The 24,080-nt window shown below is 38.0% G+C and overlaps 1 protein-coding gene across 1 annotated transcript in view; it reads left to right on the top strand.

Moving 5' to 3' along the window:
* kcnh3 (potassium voltage-gated channel, subfamily H (eag-related), member 3) overlaps positions 1-24,080 on the top strand; it is a 577,011-nt gene that overhangs the window by 370,105 nt on the left and 182,826 nt on the right. Inside the window, exon 3 of the mRNA XM_028807521.2 lies at positions 3,411-3,545. Coding sequence (XP_028663354.1) covers positions 3,411-3,545 — 135 coding nt within the window. The remainder of the gene's footprint in view (positions 1-3,410; positions 3,546-24,080) is intronic.

Below are 24,080 nucleotides of genomic sequence, written 5' to 3'. Positions count from 1 at the left end.
GAGAATCTTCCAGAAGGACAACCATCTCTGCAGCAATCCACCAATCAGGCCTGTATGGTAGAGTGGCCAGACGGAAGCCACTCCTTAGTAAAAGGCACATGTCAGCCCGCCTGAAGTTTGCCAAAAGGCACCTGAAGGACTTTCAGACCATGAGAAAGAAAATTCTCTGGTCTGATGAGACAAAGATTGAACTCTTTGGTGTGAATGCCAGGGCGTCACATTTGGAGGAAACCTGGCACCATCCCTACAGTGAAACATGGTGGTGGCAGCATCATGCTGTGGGGATGTTTTTCAGTGGCAGGAACTGGAAGACTAGTCAGGATAAAGGGAAAGATGACTGCAGCAATGTACAGAGACATCCTGAATGAAAACCTGATTCAGAGCGTTCTTGACCTCAGACTGGGGCGACGGTTCATGTTTCAGCAGGACAACGACCCTAAGCACACAGCCAAGATATCAAAGGAGTGGCTTCAGGACAACTCTGTGAATGTCCTTGAGTGGCCCAGCCAGAGCTTAGACTTGAATCCGATTGAATATCTCTGGAGAGATCTTAAAATGGCTGTGCACTGACCCTTCCCATCCAACCTGATGGAGCTTGAGAGGTGCTGCAAAGAGGAATGGGCGAAACTGGCCAAGGATAGGTGTGCCAAGCTTGTGACATCATATTCAAAAAGACTTGAGGCTGTAATTGCTGCCAAAGGTGCATCGACAAAGTATTGAGCAAAGGCTGTGAATACTTATGTACATGTGATTTCTCAGTTTTTTTTATTTTTAATAAATTTGCAAAAACCTCAAGTAAACTTTTTTCACGTTGTCATTATGGGGTGTTGTGTGCAGAATTCTGAGGAAAAAAATGAATTTAATCCATTTTGGAATAAGGCTGTAACATAACAAAATGTGGTAAAAGTGAATACTTTCCGGATGCACTGTTCATCTTTTAGAATGATGCTACCTAAAAGATTGTATAACAAAAAGGGAGAACAGTCAAGTATTTCAAAATGTGACAAGCAAACTTTAGTGACACTAATGAAACAATTTCATTTTTCTGGAAGTAAGGGAGGAGAGGATTTAAGGTTGCAAAAGAACAAAAAATGCACATCTCCAGTGTGAGTCAGAGTGCCGTGACTGATGGAATTTATAATATATTTATAGCACTGTGAGTTTTCTTTGTGAATAGTAGAGTTTGGAAGATGATTATAAAAAGCCAACAAAAGTCAGCTACTAGGCAGGTTATGTCATTTGAGACTTGTAAGGGCATATTTGTGACAAGCAAAATGTGTGGTTCAATTATGGGGTTTTCGTCTAGAAAACTCACGTAAATTGAGTTTAAGTGTAGCAGAGAGATTTGAGTAAAAATACACAACACTATGATTGCAAGATTAGTTATTGTAGAAGGCAAAACAAGAGGGTTTTAGGAAAAGAATTAAGTTTTTTGATTTGAGGTGAGTATTTTTATATTAAAAATTATATGACAAAAACATGCAAGATGGAATTATTGTTTAGAAAACAACTAGGACGTAATACCATCTCTTCAACAGTAATATAAAATGTGTTATTTGTATTCTTGTTCTTGCCTGCCCTTTTGCTCTATAGGTTTTAGTACTTGCTGAAAAATCAATAGGTAATCTTTAGTTAATGTTTAAGGCAGAAGACCATGCACAGCTACCTGCCATTCACTCACTGTTGAGATGTTTAAACATTTTAGCACACCATACTGATATGCCAGACACTTCAGTTCTGAGTAATAAGACAGGACAAAGTCAACTGTTATTTTCCAATCAAGATATTCAACCTTATGACACAATCTTGGCAATCCTTTATTAAAAACCAAGCAGGACTTGCCTGACACAAACAAGGTTTGTCTTGTTTTTATTTTGATTATTTACATACATACATATATAAAATAGTTTTATTTTAAAGCAATTTACATCTAAATTTCACAATGTAGACACTTTTGTTTTCATATAGATATGAACAGTTTGTTTATGTATATCTATAGTTATTTACAATAATTTGTTTAAAATAAAATTAAGCCTTTGGTGATCTTTTGTACATTCTGTTTTATTGTGCTGTAATCAAAATCATCTATCAAGCAGTGAAAACCCCATCCTATTTGGAACACCTGTCTTTCATAGTTGACTTGATACTTACAGTTAGAAATCGCCACTGAACTGACAGGGCAATCACTTTGATCAATACTGAGTGAAGGATTACATTAAATTAATAGTGATAACTCAATGTGCTTTATAAAAGGCAAGAGGATCATTTCATTTTTAATGTGATTTGATAAAGCAACTTTGATCAATGTAGAATGAAGTATGAGAGTGTCTTGATCTGATTGCTTTGAACAATGCACATAATGTATGAGCATTTTGATCAGTTAGTGAATCATGAAATTGTTTTGATTTATCCCTGTAACACCATTAATCTACCTTGAACACTATGAACAAAATAAATAGATTTAATTATATTATTAGTATGAGAGTGACTTAATCAATAGTCAGACATCGATGAAATTGTCTTGATAGACATAGATCTTTTGGGAAGTTTTCCTCATCAGCTCTGAAGAATGGAATTGATCATTAAAGTAAAAATAATAAAATTACATAGATCAGTATTTGCTAATGATATCAGTATTGTCGTTGTAAGTTATAACTGAGACTACATTAATCAATAATGTGAAGACATTTTCTAGATCAGTACTATGTGGATGATTTTCTTCACAAAACATGGAGTCAATTGCACAATCTCTTGGTTTTTACAGCAGCAATAAAATGACTTATCCTATAGTTAAATGATAGACAGTTTAAACATTCCTGCTGAGAAAGATCAAGTCCAATTATTATATTTAACACTGAATAGCCAATGCGATTATGGTCATGTGTACTGAAGATATACTAAACCTTCTTTGATTCCTTCACTGGTACTGCTAATAATTCATTTTACTGTTGTACAATATCTGGTAAGATTTCCTTGGTCAAAGCTGAGAGGATGATGGCTTTACTGTTTATCCATATTAATCTACAATTTCTCTTTAGAGAGGCTGTATATAGTAGATATTTTATGATTCAATTGTGTTGTACATTAGTGTCACAACTAATATAAATGATCAGAATAAAACAGCTTCTTATCTTTTTGCTTTTTTTTTTTTTTACCAGAGACAGTTGAAAAAACTACAAACTGCTCGTACTAAAATAGCCATTCTGGAAAAAATAACTTACATTAGAGGTTTTTGATTGCAATCCATTGATTTAAATGCATTTGTAGTATGCTATTTATGCACAAAAGTCAGATGATAAACCGTTGTTGTCAATGTTTATGGTGGGTGCCAAGTGAAAATCAAATAAGAGCATACATTTTTGTAATCCAAGACCAACTAAACTAATTTTTTCTCTTTATTGCTATGGCAGGTGCTCAGTTCTGGTGTTTACTGGACATTGTACCCATCAAGAATGAGAAAGGGGAAGTAGTTCTTTTTCTAGTCTCACATAAGGACATCACAGACTCCAAATCCCGGTTATCAACTGGCAATGGATGGGATACTGGTGAGTAAAACAACAAGAACTGGCAATGAGTCAGATCTGAGGTTAAATCTGACATCAAAGAAAATCAAAGCTATTAATTAATTAATACAATAAACAGTAAAATATTGTAGGCAAGGGCGGCACAGTGGCGCAGTGGGTAGTGCTGCTGCCTCGCAGTTGGGAGACCTGGGGACCTGGGTTCGCTTCCCGGGTCCTCCCTGCGTGGAGCTTGCATGTTCTCCCCGTGTCTGCGTGGGTTACCTCCGGACGCTCCGGTTTCCTCCCACAGTCCAAAGACATGCAGGTTAAGTGGATTGGTGATTCTAAAATGGCCCTAGTGTGTGCTGGGTGTGTTTGTGTGTGTCCTGTGGTGGGTTGGCACCCTACCCGGGATTGGTTCCTGCCTTGTGCCCTGTGTTGGCTGGGATTGGCTCCAGCAGACCCCCGTGACCCTGTGTTCGGATTCAGCGGGTTGGAAAATGGATGGATATTGTAGGCAAAAAAAACACAAGGTATGATGACATCTTACACCTTTGATAATGCATAAAGAGATCATACACAAATAGCTATATTTCCAAAAAAAACACTATTGTGTAGTCAGTTATTCTGGCAGTCTTTGGATCGTGGGTGAAATTAGAAATCAAGAAAAAATCTGTGTGCCAAAGACGCATGTAGTATGCATTGGAAGAGAGAAGGGATGTGCCTATTTTTGTGTATTAGTTCTAATAAATCTGACAGAATTCTGTTGTAGTACTTGTCCTAGAAAAATCACTTATTTGCATCCACACATTTAACTAGATTTCATTTTAGTTGTCATCTAAATCTTCAGGTGACCCAAAAGGTCTATTGGTATTATTACCCACTCATCTGTAAAGTTGATTTGTCCCATGACGGATCAGTGCTCTAGGGACGGATCATCCCCACTGATTGTTCAGAGGAATGGGTACGATCGAGGTGGCATCCTCTCCACGGATCTGAGGTACAGCAGTGAGCAGAAGAAGTCAACTGGCCCCAAGCAGTCCGGCCAATGCCACTCAAGGCAGGGGTCGGTTAGAGAGGACCACGGATGTTGAAGACTCTGCTAGCTGAGCGAGCAATGGGTGAGCAGGGAAGACTAGAAGGGAGTTGTGCTGAGTTCATCCAGGAGTAAAAGCAATATTGACACAATGACAGTGATGGGGTTTTTTTATTCTCATTTTTGTTTTCATTTTTTTTTTAATCTCACAGATTTCTAGTCTTTTATTGGGTTATTTATTTATTGACATTTGAGAGCACTGCCCTTTTGATCACCATTTTGGTTTTGGACTAATTTTAATAAAAGCACTAACGCACTTTTGCACTTACCCATTGCTTTGCGTGTGTTTGTCTTCATCTGCCAAGATCATCCCAGTCATGACTATTGACTGTGTCGGGTTCAAGAGGCAGCATGAAGCTGAAGTGGGAGCATGGAGCCAACCCACACCGTCACAAGAACATGCAAACTCTACTCAGGGAGCACCAAGGACTTAAACCTCTGTCTATTAGGGTGCATGTCTGAATTAATATTTATTAATTTTATACATTCAGAGTAGATAAGAGTACAGTAATACCAGATTTATATTGTTTGCAAAATTTATTTTATCAAAAAAAAAAAATTAGATACTAATCAAAAATTGTAATTGAGATGTTGTCAGTATCATGACATTAGCAATCACCATTACATTTTTCATAATCACTACGATGATGATGCCCCATGAAGTCAAGTGCTTATGTCTGTCTCTGGCTCTGACTTATTAGTATCCCAATAAAGTTTGCATCCTCGTTCTCAAACCTTCCTGACTAAAAGGTCTTCTGCCAGTGAGACATTTCGCCCCACACATTGTGTTGCTACAAAGTGTTATTACCACTTCTCTGAAGTGAAATTAATTTGCCTACCCACCCCCACACCAAATGCACCCCTTATATGCAGCTTACTTAACACATACGCACACATTCCAAGTAGAACGGTTCCGCAGCACTTAATATTATCAAGAGTCTGAGTTTGCAAGGTCTCGAGGTGGCCATGAGAAATGAGCCAGGACAGTAAGGGAATTGATTTAAAACAGTGGTGCAAGACTCTTTTGGGAAAAAGTACTACATTTCAGAAACCCATAGAAATGAGTGGTATTGACAGGCCCAATAAACTAGTAAGTATGCAGACTTCACTAAGATTTAGTTTCTGTTACATGAGAGAAAAATATCCAAATTGAATTGAATTTTATGAACATAATAGGAGTTGCCAGCTACTGTTTTTAGACCACTAGCCCACAAGGTAGCTTACAGTGATGGTGACAAAAAAAATTTTGTGTCTAGACAGCTCCATAAAACTATGTTTACTTTGGCCCCTGGCATACACTGACTGGCTGAAAAAACTGCAAAATAATTTCAATTAAATTGAAGTATAAAAATATCTTTAAACCCGTTATTCCTGTTGACTGTTTTCTTGAAAATGTAAGCAAATAATGCAATCTCAGTATCTAATCAAAGAGGAACGTTGGTGGGTTTTTTTTCCCCAGCCAGTGTCTGGCTATGAAGATCCTCAAAGTGAGCCAGGTATGACTATGAAGAGTGGCATTAATAAAGTCATGAATAGCTGAGGATGAAATTTTCAAGATATGAGTGATGCTAAAATTTCAAACTTTTCACAGAAGTATTAATGTAGGCCCATACGAGAGCTGATTATACTTTGAAATAAATTCGCCTATCACTTCACCAAAATCTAGCCTTGATGAAGTGTTGATTGTTATACTACTATATATATGTTATTATTATTAGCATTATTGTTGTTATTTATGCTGTATCATATTTTGTACACAACCTTTTGTCAAGACAGAGCCCATAAAAGAGAAGTTCAGTCAACAGTTTTCTCATTTAAAAGTAGGTACTGAACAAGTCCAATTTGTGGTGATGTTGGCGAAGAAAATGGAGAGTAGTAATAGTTTCAGTAGCAACTTTGTGCACATGCATACAGTATTGAGATCAGTTTACAGCTGCACCAGCCTCATTTCTCCTGGCAATTGCCAGGTCCGTAAGCTCCCTTTCCTTGTGCCACAAGGGCCATTTAAAGGTCCCATCCAGCAATCTGTATTTAATTCCTGCTTTCATGCAATACTATGCATCAGCAAATGTAACTAAACTACTTAAATAAGACTTACAATATCTATTAGAAATGGCTTCAGGAAGACTTCCCCAAATGAACAAAATGAAAATAATTTCCTACTTTGCACTGAGAGGACACAACTTCCAAAGTACAGTGTATAAGTTACGGCTCTGTGAAATGAATTCACATCAGTACCATTTACATGTTTTTCATATGTTAATGTAATACAATAAAAGTTATTTTCCTCCCAGTAACATAATATAGTCAACCCTTCTGTAAAAAATGTTAAATGCATGAATATCTGACTAAGCACTCCTCATTTCTTTATGTTTAAATCACTTCACAGCTTTTGGTTTCTTTTTGTTTCTATATTTAAAACCCACGGATGTAAAGGAATGTCCTGCTTTTCTCATCTCCAGAAATGACACGTTCTTTTTTTTCCCATAGGCTCACTAGAGGTAGAACAGGTCTAAGAAAGTAGAACTGCAGACTGCTTAATTTGCTTTAATGGCAGATGTGGAATCTTAAAAGTGCACTGCATGTGCAACTAGTGATCAGTAAATAATATGTTGATCACTTAATTTGATCAAAAAACATGCGGTTTGAAACTGTTACCAATCATTAAATCATCAAAGATATTAATTTGTTTAGATTACAACTTCCATATTATATTTCCTATTGAAAGATTTCTAAAAAAATAAATATATTTGTAATGACAAACACAACTGCTCAGAGCAAGTGTAAAGCATTATGACCTTTTACAAAGTACATATATTTAACATAGTCATAACTTCAAATCATTTTCCAGAAAAGCAAGTAACATACAGTAGTTGCTATAAAACTCGCTATTAAGAGGATTTAATTGGGTAAAATTAAGAAAGCCATTGCATCAGCATAAAATGGTGCACCATGAGTGTTATCTTTTGGTTATTTTTGCTATCCAAGCTCGTAACACAGTAGCTTGTGCATAAATTACTACAAGCTGATATTGCCCCATTCTGTTTTTTTGGCTGGCATTGTATGTACTGGTAATATTTTGGATTTTGGTTGAAATGTTACAAAATTATATGTTTGTAATGTTCTGTTGGTAATAGTTCTCATAAATAACCACAGCATTCTGAGGAGGAGCTCATTAGAACAGTCCTGACCCAGGCCTTGACAAGAATAATGGTGCCCCTGCTCTTACACTACAATGAATAATTCAAATATTGCAAATTGTAGAACTGCAAACTGAATTGGCTGTTCCCAGAAGAACTGTATTTTTTATTGTATGATTTTTCCCACAGCTGCAAATTAAGTTTATCATGTACAGTTTATATGCAGATGATAACAAAATGTTTTCCTGTGCATACTGAATTGTGCAGTTTCATCCATCCATCCATTATCCAACCCGCTATATCCTAACTACAGGGTCACGGGGGTCTGCTGGAGCCAATTGCAGCTAACACAGGGTGCAAGGCAGGAAACAAACCCTGGCAGGGCACCAGCCCACCGCAGATTGTGCAGTTCTTAATCCTAAAACAGAAACCTTTTCTACAACTTTATGATATGGAAAGAAATTTTGTGGGGCAAAGTAATATAACACGTACATAAGAGATCATCATGATAAAATGTATCTGGTTTCAAAAGTATCTTCCTTAGACAAAATACAAAAATAAAATTGCCATTAGTCCAGCAACATGATACGTACGTTTTCACAAGCTCTCCAATGACTGGTATCAAGGATTTTACATGGATCCCCATACAAGCTGAGATTAAAACAAGATGCGTTATTTGCCCTCTCTTGACCTTAAAAGATATTAACCTAGGCCATTAAAACATCCTCTCGCTGGTATCTGCTTGGTTTCTTTCATGCAGAATATGGACAATTTCTGATGAAGTTCTCAAGCTTTCACATAAACATAAAACACATTAATAAAAGAATAAATCTTAAGAAGCAACTGTGAATCACAAGTAAAAATAAATATTCATTCATCTAAGCTATCTTACTTTAATTAAACCTCTTGCCTGTGATAACAAACAAGTTAAGTAAAGTTATGTTAGCCTCAGTAATCAAATACAAGCAATATAGAGTATATATTGATATGATTGTAAAAGAAAGTATTTTGTAAGCATATACCACAGAAAGACTAGCATTTTAGCATAATCACCATCAAGTGGACTATATGTACTAGTACAAGTACTAGTATTTAATGTTATATAACACATACCTTATTTACATGAACACTATAAATGCATGACTGATGTGTGAAATATGGAGATGTGCATTTAAAGGCTGCTCTGCTGTGCTACTTATACTTGGTGGTATAAGAGCCAACTTTGCTACAACAGATGGCTTCAGCAAACAGGATATAATTGTTAGCATCCATTTAGTAAGCAGTGGATGCAGTGATATAATCTTGTTTCATATTCAAGGTGATAAAGAAAATGAAAATGAAAAAGCTATGCACAGCTTTTCACAAAGATCATTGGAGAAAGCTGCCAGGGAAAATAAACAGAAATGAGAAAAGTATGTTATTCCATTGCAACAGGTACAGTATAAGTGCTGTGCAAGCCCTGTGGAACAAGAGCTGCTTATCTTGTTATGCTTAGCTTTGCCCCAACAATATCAAATGTTTCCTGTGATGTTTGCTTGTGTGCGGAAGCCTATGGCCTTTGGACCTAAGTGCACCTGGCAAAGACTAGCTGGCACAAATAAATGAAAGTTGCACTAAAAAATGATATTCACAGAGGGGCAAAATATTTTCTAAAATGGTGCTGGTACAATTTTAAAAAAATGAACTTGCAATTGTTGTTGGGTTCTGTGCTGCCTGACACTGAACTTCATTTCAATTCAATTTTAAGAGGAATTCAGAAAGAAAAATTTAATCTTCAGTGGCTCTAATAGGCATCACTTGTTTTCACTGGGGCATCTGTAATGCAGGGTGGCACGGTGGCGCAGTGGGTAGCGCTGCTGCCTCGCAGTTGGGACACCTGGGGACCTGGTTCAATTCCTGGGTCCTCCCTGCGTGGAGTTTGCATGTTCTCCCTGTGTCTGCGTGGGTTTCCTCCGGGCGCTCCGGTTTCCTCCCACAGTCCAAAGACATGCTGATTAGGTGGATTGGCGATTCTAAATTGGCCCTAGTGTGTGCTTGGTGTGTGGGTGTGTTTGTGTGTGTCCTGCGGTGGGTTGGCACCCTGCCCGGGATTGGTTCCTGCCTTGTGCCCTGTGTTGGCTGGGATTGGCTCCAGCAGACCCCCGTGACCCTGTGTTCGGATTCAGCGGGTTGGAAAATGGATGGATGGATCTGTAATGCAGTGATCAGTCAGTTTATTTCAAAGTAAATATCCTAGGCTGGAACCTTTATATAAAATAAATAAATATATAAATAAATAAATGTTATTTCTGGCCCAGCAGAGACAATATCATTTAAAGACAGATATTGCAGCAGTGGAAAGATATTTAATATAGAGCTGTTTTTCTCCTCTCTTACATATCAATCTTTAAACAAATGAAAAAAGGGAGGTGATTAGTGGTTTTCTTAGTTTAAATTATATTTGTAACATCAAAGTAGTAAACAAATATATTTAAGGAAAAGGTATTTATCTTCTGTTTCATTATTTTTAAAGACAGGGTAGAAAGTGGATTAAAGGTTCTTTGATGGTTTCAGCTTTTACTCTGTATCAGTGTTCAACAGTCAGATTAATGACTAATAATGAACCTGTTTCTGAAAACAGTTAGAAACCGCTGCTACTTGATCTTCAGTGTTTTGAAGAAGTTTTAAATGACGCATTATCAAAGATGGTTTCATTATCCACACTGTTTCAAAAATGTAACCTTAATCCTCTTGAAACATTTATTTTTGGTCAAGGGAAAATAAACAAGATTAGGGCACAGTACATAGAAAAATCCATTTAACCAGATCAAAAATCAAAGACTTTACTGGATTTCATAGTAATAATAAATATTAATAAATTGTATTTTAAAAGAACTTTTCAAAAGTACCCAAGGATGGAGTACAAAATGGAAAAAAGAATAATATCAAGCAGAATGTAAAACAGAACCAAACAGAGATATATACAGTATGTATATATATAATATATAGAAACAATAAAAGTATATAAAGAAATCATAAATGAAACATATAAATGTGACAGTTAAGTAAATGAGAATGCTTGATTAAAAAGTTTTAAATTGTTTCTTAAAAGAAGCTAAAATTGAGCATATCACTAAAAGGCAATGTTCTCCTTGTGTCAGCGTGGATTTTCTCTGTAAGCTCCGGTTTCCTCCTACTGTCCAAAGACATACATGCAGGTGTGTTTGAAAGTGTGTGTGTGTGAGTTTGCCCTGTAATGGAATGGTGTCTAATACAGGGTTTTTTCCTGCCTTGCACCCTATGCTAGCTGGGATAGGCTCCAGCACCCCCACAACCCTGGTCTGGATTAAGCAGGTTCGAAAAAATGACCTGACATAACTGAAAGGCAACACATGCCCTAGGTTTGGACCGTCAACTTTCAATATGAGGTCCATCAAGAGACAAAGAGAAGATGGCATACACAATGTGAATAAATGAGAATGAGGAGTAAAACAATAAGGAAACTAAGTGGGAGCCAGTGAATTTCCTGAAGTGTTGAAGTAAGGTGTTCTCAGGGTTTGGTATGGGACAGAATTCTGGCAGCTGAGTTTTTCTAAATACTATAGTCTTGTAATTCCCTGGGCTGAAAAACCAAGGAGAACAGAATTACAGTAATCAAAGCAAGATATATGAATGACTTTGTTGTAGTAAAGAATGGAGCATGGATATATACAGTATATATATATCTCTTTTAGTAAAATAATTTGTCGTAGTGATGTTCTTCAAAACAAAAAAAAAAAGGAAAAAGTGGAGTCTTTAATAACACTAAAATCCCTCACACCAGAAGAGGGAAGTGTATTGAACAAATAAAATTTCAACCTTCCTTAGGATATTATGAGTGGATGGGAAATATTCCTGGAGTCTGTTCCAGCAGTATCGGGCAAAAGGGTGGACACAGCACTGGTCAGGACACCAGTCCAGACATGGGGAAAACGTGAAAACTCCAAGTTACAACCCCAGGAAGCTTGGTCCATAACAAGACAGCACTAGCCACCGCCCCACAGGGCTGTCCACAAACACGTATCCATGTTAAAACTAGAGCCCTGATGATATAGCAACAAATGTTTGCAGAGTTTATAGGAAATAGACAAATGACAAAGTAAGCTCACACAATAAAAGCTCTAATGCTACTAAAACAACTCATGATTTAAGTATTAATTTTATTCTGTAGTAATACAGATTTCTAGTTTTTATTTATGTTCTTTATGCCTGTCAAAGACTCAGACAAAATCCAGATAGAAAATTAATAATCTATAGCTTAGTTGTACAACAGAGGTGGGGAGTTTGCAAAATTTCCATACCTGAGGGGCTGTGGTGGCTACAGATATGTTCTCCAGCCAACTCCTTACTTATAATCTTTTATGGCTGGTAATTGACATATACTTTTTTTGTGAAATTTTTTTTACTCACTTGTTGAAATTCAGAAATCTTAATACATTATGTTTTTTAAACAACTGAATTCAGGCACTTTAAATAATTCTTTTTTTTTATTAACCAACTGCCAGTTAGTAATGAGATACAAATAGAGCAAAAACTAACAACCAGCTAGCTTAGTCTCATTTTCACCTTTTTATAATCATTAGAAAGAATTTAGCTTTTGATCTTCTTATTAAGAATATTGCTAGAAGCAGACAACTGCAGCCCCTGCAACACCCTAAAGAATAATATTTGATATGCCTTACATGGAAAAAATCAATATACAAGGAACATAGGCAACAAAAGGAGCAAATGTCAAATATACCAGGAGTCTGCACTTCAGAAACACTTGACAGGACTTGGTAAACATCTAGAAAACTCACAAGCCTCTGGGAACTCAATGGCCAGGTGCTGAAAGGAGCAGAGGAGCTGTTTTAAATTCACACCACCTGCTTTATGTAGTTGAGAAGCAGCTCTGGGACAAATTGCAGATGAAGTCTATGGTCAAAGGTGATGTTCTTTATGCTTTTGGAGATCGGTTGTGGATATGTCCAATGATTTCCAAGTTAAGTCTGTTAACCCCTGACCAACTAAAATGGTTCCAATTATAGAGAGTCTTTGTGGTTCATCATAATATAGAGTTCATTCCATACTTTGGCACAGGTGTATTCATACCATTTAAAAAGAGTTGAAACACACATCCTCCGTTCAAAGTGCACAAAACAGCCATATTCAAACACTGTAGGTAAATTATGCAATATTGCACTGCCGCCTAGCATTCTAACTTTTATACTATGCATAGGGTCTTTTTAGTAATAAATAACACACTTAATTTATCATGTTATCTCACAGATTAATGCTTACACTGCATCAGGAGCTTTACAACAAGAACATCAGAGGTCAAGCTGTCCTACTTTCTAATTCCATGTGGTAGCTCAACAATAAACAGTCTTTTCATGTTCATTTTACGTTCATTCATTGGTTTGTTTTTCTTTGTAGAGTACAATGCTTCCAGTGTACATGCACCTCACTTCTGTGCAGCAGGATGTAATTACTGGCACATTATACTTCCAGGTGGTGCTTACCTCATCACCTTTCCACCTAGTGGGAGTGCAAGCTTTGCTACCCTGGTATCTTTCCTATTTTTTAAAAGTTATTGCAGATTTCCAGTTGCTGGCAGGAAACCTCAGACAGCTTGAGGAGAAGGCCTGGCTCATAGACAAAAAAAAGTTAATAAGCCCCATAATACTAACTGTATTTGAATGGAAGCACAATGCTGTACCTGAAGAAAAGGGTTTGGAAAGAAAAACTCTTTGGTTATACAAAGTGTCTTGTGAATCTCCTAGAATAAGAAATTAGCCATATCCTAATTACTTCTCACATAGATTATTCCAACTGTCATCAATAATCTTCATTAAAAATTATATCTCACTTTAATGCAAGTGATGTACCATCTTTCTGCTTAAATCACAATACCAGACACCATGAACAAACAATCCTTGTGCTGGCCTGATGATGCTGGATTTCTGTGCATTTAAGAATCCTCTTCTAAGCCCTGCTAGTCACTTACAAAGCTCTAAAATCAGATGTTCCAGATCACTGGTCGATGCCACACATACATCCCATATAAACATTTTTTATGGCTTTGTGGCTTCCACTGTTTTCAACTGTATGCAAGACATACCTCTCATAATTTAAATGAATTTCAACATCTTGCCCATGTAAGTAAAAGTTTGCATTTCTATCCATTAATTGTGACCCCTGGAGCCTTATACTCCTATAAAAAAATCTGTTTTTATCAACTAGGCAAGTACTCACTTTTCTTCTATGGCTAACTAAAGCTTATTTTATAAAATTACTCTCTGTGTCTGTGTAAAATGTTTTGCCATACTGTTCCACTATGAAAGATGAAGTGTGAACTAAAGGTTGATTAATTGTAAATATGTATGTTATTTGAACAGTTTTAATTAAATAACATTTGTGAATATATTAGTGTTTTGTTTTTTTTTTGATTATGTAATTGCACATTGCTCAGGTAGAAATTACTCCTTAAACACATAGAGAAATGTGTTTTATAATTCACTTTGGAAGGTGTCATGGAACCATCTCTGGGTTTTCAGAGGACAATGACATTAGACCACCAAGTGTATCAAAATTCAATTTATTCCATTTACCCATTTTCTTTCCTGCTTATCCAGTTGAGGGTCTCTTGATCACTTCTCACAAACTAGGACGCAAGTTAAAATGCTATTCCATCACAAAGCACATATATTTGCATACCCACACTCACTCAAACTGGTACTATTTAGGAGCTCAGATTATTCTAACCTGCGTATGTATGGGCTATAGAAGAAAAATGTGAGTATCTAAGGTAAAACACAAACACACGCACAGGGAGTAAGTGGAAACGAATAGGCAATGATTCACCTCCAGGTCTCTAGAAAGAAAGGTTTTATGAACATGAACACAAAGAAAGAAGTCCGATCTCATAACAATACATCTGTGTCTTCAGTCTGAAGAATAACAAAGGTTGCAAGCAACTTATTTGTCTTGTCCACATCCCTTCCCTTCCTTTCACCTGATTTGTCCACCTCTCTCTCGCCTACTGTTTCTTATTTTTAAAGTACAAGGTAGTGGCTCAGGCTCTGTGCTATAAAGTACAAATTTAGTGGTTCAGCAAAAACAAAAAAAAGAAAGTAATTTTATAGCCATCTGTTGCCCAAAACTGGGTAAGCAGGCAATGTAATATGTGGATTGGTGGATGTACTTTAGCAATGTACTTGTGAAATGTTTTGAGGTTCTGTTCATTATAGATAAGCACTACATAAAACATTTCCTGGTTCCCTTGCTTTTCCAAAGTTTTTGTCTCTGAAAGGAAATTTTCATTTATATCCTTTCATGATGTTACATCTGGGGTCAGGCTTAAGCATTTAAAAGGTCTGAGTCCACTTTCCGCCAGCTTGTGGACGCACATCCATCTTACAGTAGTTTTCTAGAGAAGCCAAATCCAGTTCTATACTTTGAAGCACATGACTGGTAATCAATACAAGTCTGATGGAACCCAAAGACAGCAACTGTATATGAAATTATAAATGTATAGTTTTATCAAAATAACACACAATTACATATAAATATATTTATGATTGATCACAGCAAAAAGGTATGCATTAAATAAGAGCATTAATCTATTTTTAAAAATATTTTAAGCTCACTAAATGGAAAATGCTGTTTTATTGAATGCACTATTGATATTGTGCATTCAATAATGGAAACTAAATAAAAACAGACTAAGAAAAATGAGCAAAATATAGCAAAAGTGAAATAAACAATAGGTACTTATATAATAAATGTGATAAGTTTTGCTTTACAATAAATCACCTCTCTTCACAGGCACAATTTACTGTCTCCATGTTACTTGTGCTTCACACTTATAATTTGAAGGATTTATGTTGGGACAGTGGATGATTTCTTGCACCATTAGTTATTTCAGTTGTCTATCATTTTTCTGCATTGCTTCCAGTGTACCAGCTTTTCTAATATCACTCTTAGACTTTATGTCTCCATTCACTTTTCCTGATTTTCCTAAGCTTCAGATTTCCTCCCATTGGTATACTAAGTGGCAATTTACATTGTGAACATTTTCCTGTAGATGTGCATAATTTTCTCTTTCTGTCTACACCTTTGTTCAACTAGAATGCTTGACTGCATTCTAAACTTTCCTACATGTATCTTCAGTTTACTTAAGTTTGTTAGCACAGAGGGTGGGAATTACCAGAGACCTTATGTTACAATATTTTTGGATTTTGCAATATATTAGGTGTTGTGATGTGATTGTATGGTATATTATAATGTAGTATTCTCTTGCTGTTTGATTGAAACTAAAACTGAAATCAAATCTCTGTGGACTAAATGTGTCAGTTATTACACCTAATATGAAGAACTCTTAAGTATAATAATATATATTGTAGCCAAGACTTTATTTGCAGTTGGCACCCTGCACTGCTCACACCTCTCCTAGACTGAGATAGAGAGCAATTTCTGTCATAGCTATTATCTCAAGACTCCATACAGGGATTACTGTGTGACAAGCCTGCACATTGCTGCTACTTAAAAAAGGTAAAATGTGCTCAGTGCAGGGGTGGTCACAAGTATGTGAAACTTTCAGTACAAGTTTGCTTCAAAGGACGGATGACTGACGTTTTAGTGAATTTATTTGTGTTAAAGATGTAGTAAAGACAAAATATTGACATTCTGAATGCATCATTTTGACTTGTTAGAAGCTCTAAATAAGTTATTTTATTGCTGATGTGTTGAGGCAACCTTCAGGTGCCGTTTCTATCCTGCCACGCCCTGCACTCTAGCCAGCCTACTACAATAAATGAAAGTCCTCAAAGCAAGGAGTTAATATAGCATACAAATGTATGTTACACTGCCAACTCAAAGAATGCTGTTAGGCAATAGTGTTTTTCGGTGTTCTCTTCAAGCAAGCTACTACACCAATCTGCATTTGTATGGTAGAAGAAATGAGCAACTCTACTTTTGCTAGGTTACTTGGTAGCTGAAAGACACAATAGGTATTTGAAATGCTTGAGGCTAGACTCTGTATGTTAAAATGCATCATTTTTGCAAAATGTAATTTATTGCAGGGTGTTGAATGATTCAGCATGACATATTTCATTTGTACCTATAATTGACTTGAATTAGCTTTTCATTCAACAGAACGTATATTTCAAAAGATAGTCACATTTCAGAATGAGCAATTTTTATAGCTTCAGTGATCAGGGGATTCCATTCTGATAATACCTATTTACATTTTGTGCTTTCATTCACAGAATTTCTATAAAAGGTGTTTTCAAAGCTTATATATTACAGGGTCATAGGGAGCTATATCTATTCCAGCAGTAACATGAACCCAATACAGTTGGTAAATGTGTATGCTCACACACTCAACAACATACAACGAGAGAATTACATGTTCAGTCTGTTTGCTAACACCCAATCAAACACAGGATACATGCATACACACACATTATATATATATATATATATACAGTATATATATATATATATATATATACATATATATATATATATATATATATATATTACACACACACACAAAACAAAGATTTTTAGTGAAGCAGTATTTAGTTGTATGAAATTAAATCAAATGTGAAAAACTGGCTGTGCAAAAATGTGGGTACCCTTGTAATTTTGCTGATTTGAATGCATGTAACTGCACAATTCTGATTACTTGCAACGCCAAATTGGTTGGATTAGCTTGTTAAGCCTTGAACTTCATAGACAGGTGTGTCCAATCATGAGAAAAGGTATTTAAGGTGGTCAGTTGCAAGATGTGCTTCCCTTTGACTCTCCTCTGATGAGTGACAGCATGGGATCCTCAAAGCAACTCTCAAAAGATCTGAAAACAAAGATTGTTCAGTATCATGGTTTAGGGGAAGGCTACAAAAAGCTCTCTCAGAGGTTTAAACTGTCAGTTTCAACTGTAAGGAATGTAATCAGGAAATGGAAGGCCACAGGCACAGTTGCTGTTAAACCCAGGTCTGGCAGGCCAAGAAAAATACAGGAGCGGCATATGCGCAGGATTGTGAGAATGGTTACAGACAACCCACAGATCACCGCCAAAGACCTGCAAGAACATCTTGCTGCAGATGGTGTATCTGTACATCGTTCTACAATTCAGCGCAATTTGCACAAAGAACTTCTGTATGGCAGAGTGATGAGAAAGAAGCCCTTTCTGCACTCACACCACAAACAGTCGCTTGTTGTATGCAAATGGTCATTTAGACAAGCAAGATTCATTTTGGAACAAAATGCTTTGGACTGATGAGACAAAAATTAAGTTATTTGGTCTTAACAAAAAGTGCTTTGCATGGCAGAAGAAGAACACCGCATTCCAAGAAAAACACCTGCTACCTACTGTCAGATTTGGAGGAGGTTCCATCATGCTGTGGGGCTTAGTTCAGGGACTGGGGCCCTTGTTAAAGTAAATATCAACAAATTCTTCAGGATGATGTTCAAGCATCAGTCACAAAGTTGAAGTTACGCAGTATCCAAATATTCCAACAAGACAATGACCCAAAACACAGTTCAAAATCTACAAAGGCATTCATGCAGAGGGAGAAGTTTAATGTTCTGGAATGGCCATTACAGTCCCCTGACTTGAATATCATCAAAAATCTATGGGATGATTTGAAGCAGGCCGTAATTGCTCGACAGCCATCAAATTTAACTGAACTGGAGAGATTCTGTATGGAAGAATGGTCAAAAATACCTGTGTCCAGAATCCAGACACTCATCAAAGGCTATAGGAGGTGTCTAGAGCCTGTTATATTTGCAAAAGGAATTCTCAACTAAGTATTGATGTAATATCTCTGTTGGGGTGCCCAAATTTATGCACCTGTCTAATGATGCATATTGCATATTTTCTGTTAATCCAATAAACTTAATGTCACTGCTGAAATACTACTGTTTCCATAAGGCATGTCATATACTAAAAGGAAGTTGCTACTTTGAAAGCTCAGCCAATGATAAACAAAAATCCAAAGAATTAAGAGAGGTTCCCAACCTTTTTCATATGACTGTATATACCCACATATTATATATATATATATATATATATATATATATATATATAATGCTCAAAAAATTAAAGGGATACTTTGAAAACACATCAGATCTCAATGGGAAAAAGAATCATGCTGGATATCTATGCTGATATGGACTGGGTAATGTGTTAGGAACAAAAGGATGCCACATCGTTTTATGGAACCGAAAATTATCAACCTAACAGAGGGCTGTCTTCAAAGACACCCCAAACATCAAAGAGAAAAAATTATGCAGAAGGCTAGTCCATTTGGCCAAAATTTCATTGCAGCAACTAAAAATCATACGCAGTAGTTTGTATGACCCCCACATGCTTGTATGCATGCCTGACAACGTTGGGGCATGCTCCTAATGAGACGACAGATGGTGTTCTGGGGATCTCCTCCCAGATCTGGACCAGGGCATCGCTGAGCACCTGTACAGTCTGAAGTGCAACCTGGCGGCATCGGATGGACCGAAACATAATGTCCCAGAGGTGTTCTATTGGATTTAGGTCAGGCGAGCATGGGGGCCAGTCAATGGTATCAACTCCTTCATCCTCTAGGAACTGCCTGTATACTCCCACCATATGAGACTGGGCATTGTCGTGCACCAGGAGGAACCCAAGACCAACTGCACGAGCATAGGGTCCAAGAATGGGTCCAAGGAATTCATCCAAATACCTAATGGCAGTCAAGGTGCTGTTGTCTAGCCTGTAGAGGTCTGTGTGTCCCTCCATAGATATGCCTTCCAAGACGTTACAGGCAGCATAATGTTTTACACAGCTTCTCCAGACCCTTTCACGTCTGTCACATGTGCTCAGAGTGAACCTGCTTTCATCTGTGAAAAGCACAGGGCGCCAATGGTAGACCTGCCAATTCTGGTATCGGTGCTGGGCAGTGAGCACAGGGCCCACTAGAGAATGTCGGGCCCTCAGGCCACCCTCATGAAGTCTGTTTCTGATTGTTTTGTCAGAGACATTCACACCAGTGGCCTGCTGAAGGTCATTTTCTAGGGCTCTGGCAGTACTCATCCTGTTCCTCCTTGCCCAAAGGAGCAGATACCGGTCCTGCTGATGGGTTAAGGGTTCTATGGCCCTGTCCACTTCTCCTAGAGTAACTGCTTCTCTCCTGTCTCCTATATTATTATATATATATATATATATATATATATATATATATATATATATATACACACACATTTTTTTTAATTGTGAAAATTGTGACTTTGGTGTGCTTGCTGCTATAGTGGTGTAGGCATCGAGTTCTCCAGCTGTGACCATCTTTTCTCAAACAACCAATCAATATTCCACACTTTCTTCTCTAATGGTGAGCTGTAGTTGCTTGGAATTTATTCTGGTAGGACTGAGCTCAAGACAGGAGCAAACCCAGCACAGGTTCCAAGCCATGGTAACATTCACTTATGTAGACCAGTACACTCACTCAAAAGCATGGTTTAAGGTTACCACTCAATCAAATATGCATGACTTTTTGAAATTAAAAAACAGGAAAAATGAGAAAACCCAAACAAACATTCAGAACTTGCAAAATCCATGAGACAGGAAGAACATAAAATATCACATAATAATAGAGAAAAGTACTCCCACTATCAGGACTTTGGTTTCTTTTCTTCATGCCTTCATTCTAACTCATCTACTGATTGTAGACTCAACAAGACCTTAGGCTAAAAGTGGTTTTACATTGCATCCCTGGAATACCTTTTGTAATCAAAGGTGGACGTACATTTGTATCAAGAATGATACAGTAGAATAGAACTCCCCCTAGCAGTCCCATTTGCCCTTTAAGTACTTGGTTTTCCAGACAGTCTCTCCCCCAAAAAATGGTTTACAGTGGCCTATTGTTAGTTATTGCCCTTGAGTGAGTATCCTGGTCTCACCCTTTCCTAGTCATTAGCCACATGTTGCCACCTGTAGGCCAGAAGTTTTTTTCATATTCTTGTTGTATTTCTCTGGCTTTTCTCTCTCTCTCACTCTCTCTCAGAGGTTTGTGTGTTCTTGTCAATTTCTGGGGTGCTTATGCAAGCCTCATTACTCCCTTATCTTTGCTTGTGACCTTTCTGACACGTTTTTATAAAATGACATATAAAGGACCACTCCTACTCCAAAAATGGCCCTCTCTGTTTCTTGCCAGGAAATTTTCTTTGGGACTTTAAGCCTTCCCTGTGTCAAACTGGGCAGTATTTAAAGCACTGTTGTCCAGCTATACTGCCTGCACCTGGGAGTGCAAATGAATTTTGTTGATTGACCAGTCCCAGTTACACAGTGAATCACATTAATTTACCTGACACAAAGGGAGAGATGACTCTGTCCAATAAATACTAGACTAATGCTTGCATGACTGTATAATAAACATTGGCACTCAGATGTGAGAGTAAAAATATTTTTCAAAATGAAAGTGATTTTTATTGATTTTTGCAATGCCTGTTTTAGAGAAATACTTGTGTGCCTCATCATTTTGAAAAAATAAAACATAGTTTTAGTGATTTGTAAATGGCTGCACACTTTTTAGTTATTCCAGCAAATGGTATAATGCAACTGCTGTTGATGAAGTACTATGTGTATTTTGATGTTTCTCAAAAGCACTAGTAGTAGCTGACAACTCCTTACTCTATTGCTAGCAGTGTAAAGCAGTGTTATGGGTCCACAGCTCCTTTAGCAAAGGCGGGTTTGTTTAAAATAAATAATCACCACGCTCGCGGCTTAGCGAGGGGGCGTGGTGGCTGTAGCGAGCCGCAGGGCGATCTGCGGTGTGGGCATTTCTCACCTAAGTGCACAGGTGAGAGACTGCCCACATCCGTGATTGTTCCTGTGGCTAATGTGTTGCAGCTGCTATGTCTCCTCTTCTGGCCTCACTGTCTAGCTCATTGGTGACATTACCGACGGTGTTGGGTTCAAGGGCTCCCTAACAGCCGATGGGAGCACAGAGCCGAACCCACATCGTCACATTTGGTGGCAGTGGTGGGATCCACCAGCGGTGGGATGAGCTAGCAGTGGGGCCAGAAGAGGAGACAGAGCAGCAAGCGGGATTGGAACCAGACTTTGATGAACCCACGGACCCAAGCCGGAGAAGGACATTTTTTATGGACAGAGCTTTTTATGGACATTTATTGCTGGTTTTTATTTGTCTTTTAAAGAGTTCTTATTCTTTTAATGTCCTGTTTTAATGAAAGGGGTCTTGGGTTGGTTTTTATTGTGGGATTAATTGTTTTAGTGCTTTTATTGGTTTTAGTGCAGTGTAGAGTGGCCGAGCTGTGGACCTGGTCTCCAGTTGCATTGGGTTGGTAGTAGCGTGGAGCCTTCCCATGCAACTGGAGTCTTATGGAGGGTGGAATGTGGTGTTATGGGTCCACAGCTCCTTTAGCAAAGGCCAGTTTGTTTAAAATAAATAATCACCGCGCTCGCGGCTTAGCGAGGGGGCGTGGTGGCTGTAGCATGTCCTCTCTGCATATATAGAGAAGCCCGAGACGGTTAGAGAGAAAGAAGAAAAAGAGAACGAGGTGAAAGAAAGAAAGAAAGACGGTGGTTACGGGAGGAAGCAAGCAAGAGAGAGAGAGCGTGCGCCGGTGCGAGTGAGTGAGCGAGCGAGCGAGCGAAAGCAGGCTCGCAGCAGCTGACCAGACAACCTGGGGTTAGGCCGACACCCAGATCGTAGTAGTGGTTGTCGCTCCCGCAGAGTTTGTTTCGGGAAAGACGGGAGTGACTGGAAGGTGGATGATTCTCCGTGGATGGCAGCGGGAGTCTGGACATGGGATATGGTGTCTTCCACATGAAAACCTTGGCCGTGGGAGGAAGTCCCAAGTCGTTGTCTGGAGGAGCCGACCGGAGCCAAGGATCAGTGTGGCAAGACTGACAGTAGTAGCAGAAGTAGGTAGAAGGTCAGCTGCAATGAGAGCGTCTCTCCTGTTGAGCAGCCCAGATGGGAGTAGCAGGGGAGCCACCAGGGTAACAGAAGAAGCACCGGGTTTGTCATTCATTTTTAAAGACTGCTTCCTGAAATACATTTTAACCTCGTTTTAAAGGATTGTTTTGTTTTTGTGTATTTTAACCTCCACATTCCTTTTATGGATTATTTATTAACTTTTGATTTATTTAACAAAGACATGTGAATGCACTACTGCACTTTGGACACCTGTTTTGATTGTTCTTTTAAATAAAAGCACTTTGCACTTTGTTACACCATCCCCTTGCTCATTGTTATTGCCTCACTGTCTAGCTCATCGGTGACATTACCGACGGTGTTGGGTTCAAGGGCTCCCTAACAGCCGATGGAAGCACAGAGCCGAACTTGCATCGTCACATCCTGTCTTTGTGTTTATAAGACTACCCAAAGACTAAAGAACTGCAGCATACCCATTTTTAAAGCTTTTCATTTACACATACATTTTAGCACCTTGTATTGTGTCAAGCAGTAAATAAAAGATAGAGTTACTTAAGTTAGTATTGTATAAAGTAGTGTTTCCCAACCTCAGTTCTGGGGGCACACTGTGGCTGCAGGTTTTTGTTCCAACCAGCTTCTGTTTTTTATTGGACTCCTGGGCTAAGTAAGTGATGTGTTATTTCACAAGTTCTGTGTTTTGGGAACAATATAGAAATTAGAAAACTAAGTTTGGTAAAGTATATGTATATGTATATGTATATGTACAGTGCATCCGGAAAGTATTCACAGCGCATCAAATTTTCCACATTTTGTTATGTTAGAGCCTTATTCCAAAATGGATTAAATTCATTTTTTTCCTCAGAATTCTACACACAACACCCCATAATGACAGCGTGAAAAAAGTTTACTTGAGGTTTTTGCAAATTTATTAAAAATAAAAAAATTGAGAAAGCACATGTACATAAGTATTCACAGCCTTTGCCATGAAGCTCAAAATTGAGCTCAGATGCATCCTGTTTCCCCTGATCATTCTTGAGATGTTTCTGCAGCTTAATTGGAGTCCACCTGTGGTAAATTCAGTTGATTGGACATGATTTGGAAAGGCACACACCTGTCAATATAAGGTCCCACAGTTGACAGTTCATGTCAGAGCACAAACCAAGCATGAAGTCAAAGGAATTGTCTGTAGACCTCCGAGACAGGATTGTCTCGAGGCACAAATCTGGGGAAGGTTACAGAAAAATTTCTGCTGCTTTGAAGGTCCCAATGAGCACAGTGGCCTCCATCATCCGTAAGTGGAAGAAATTTGAAACCACCAGGACTCTTCCTAGAGCTGGCCGGCCATCTAAACTGAGCAATCAGGGGAGAAGGACCTTAGTCAGGGAGGTGACCAAGAACCTGATGG

Source organism: Erpetoichthys calabaricus, chromosome 8 (assembly GCF_900747795.2).
Source record: "Erpetoichthys calabaricus chromosome 8, fErpCal1.3, whole genome shotgun sequence".
NCBI lineage: Eukaryota > Metazoa > Chordata > Cladistia > Polypteriformes > Polypteridae > Erpetoichthys > Erpetoichthys calabaricus.
The sequence above is the reverse complement of the archived record's forward strand: the minus strand, read 5'-3'. Positions and strand labels throughout refer to the sequence as shown.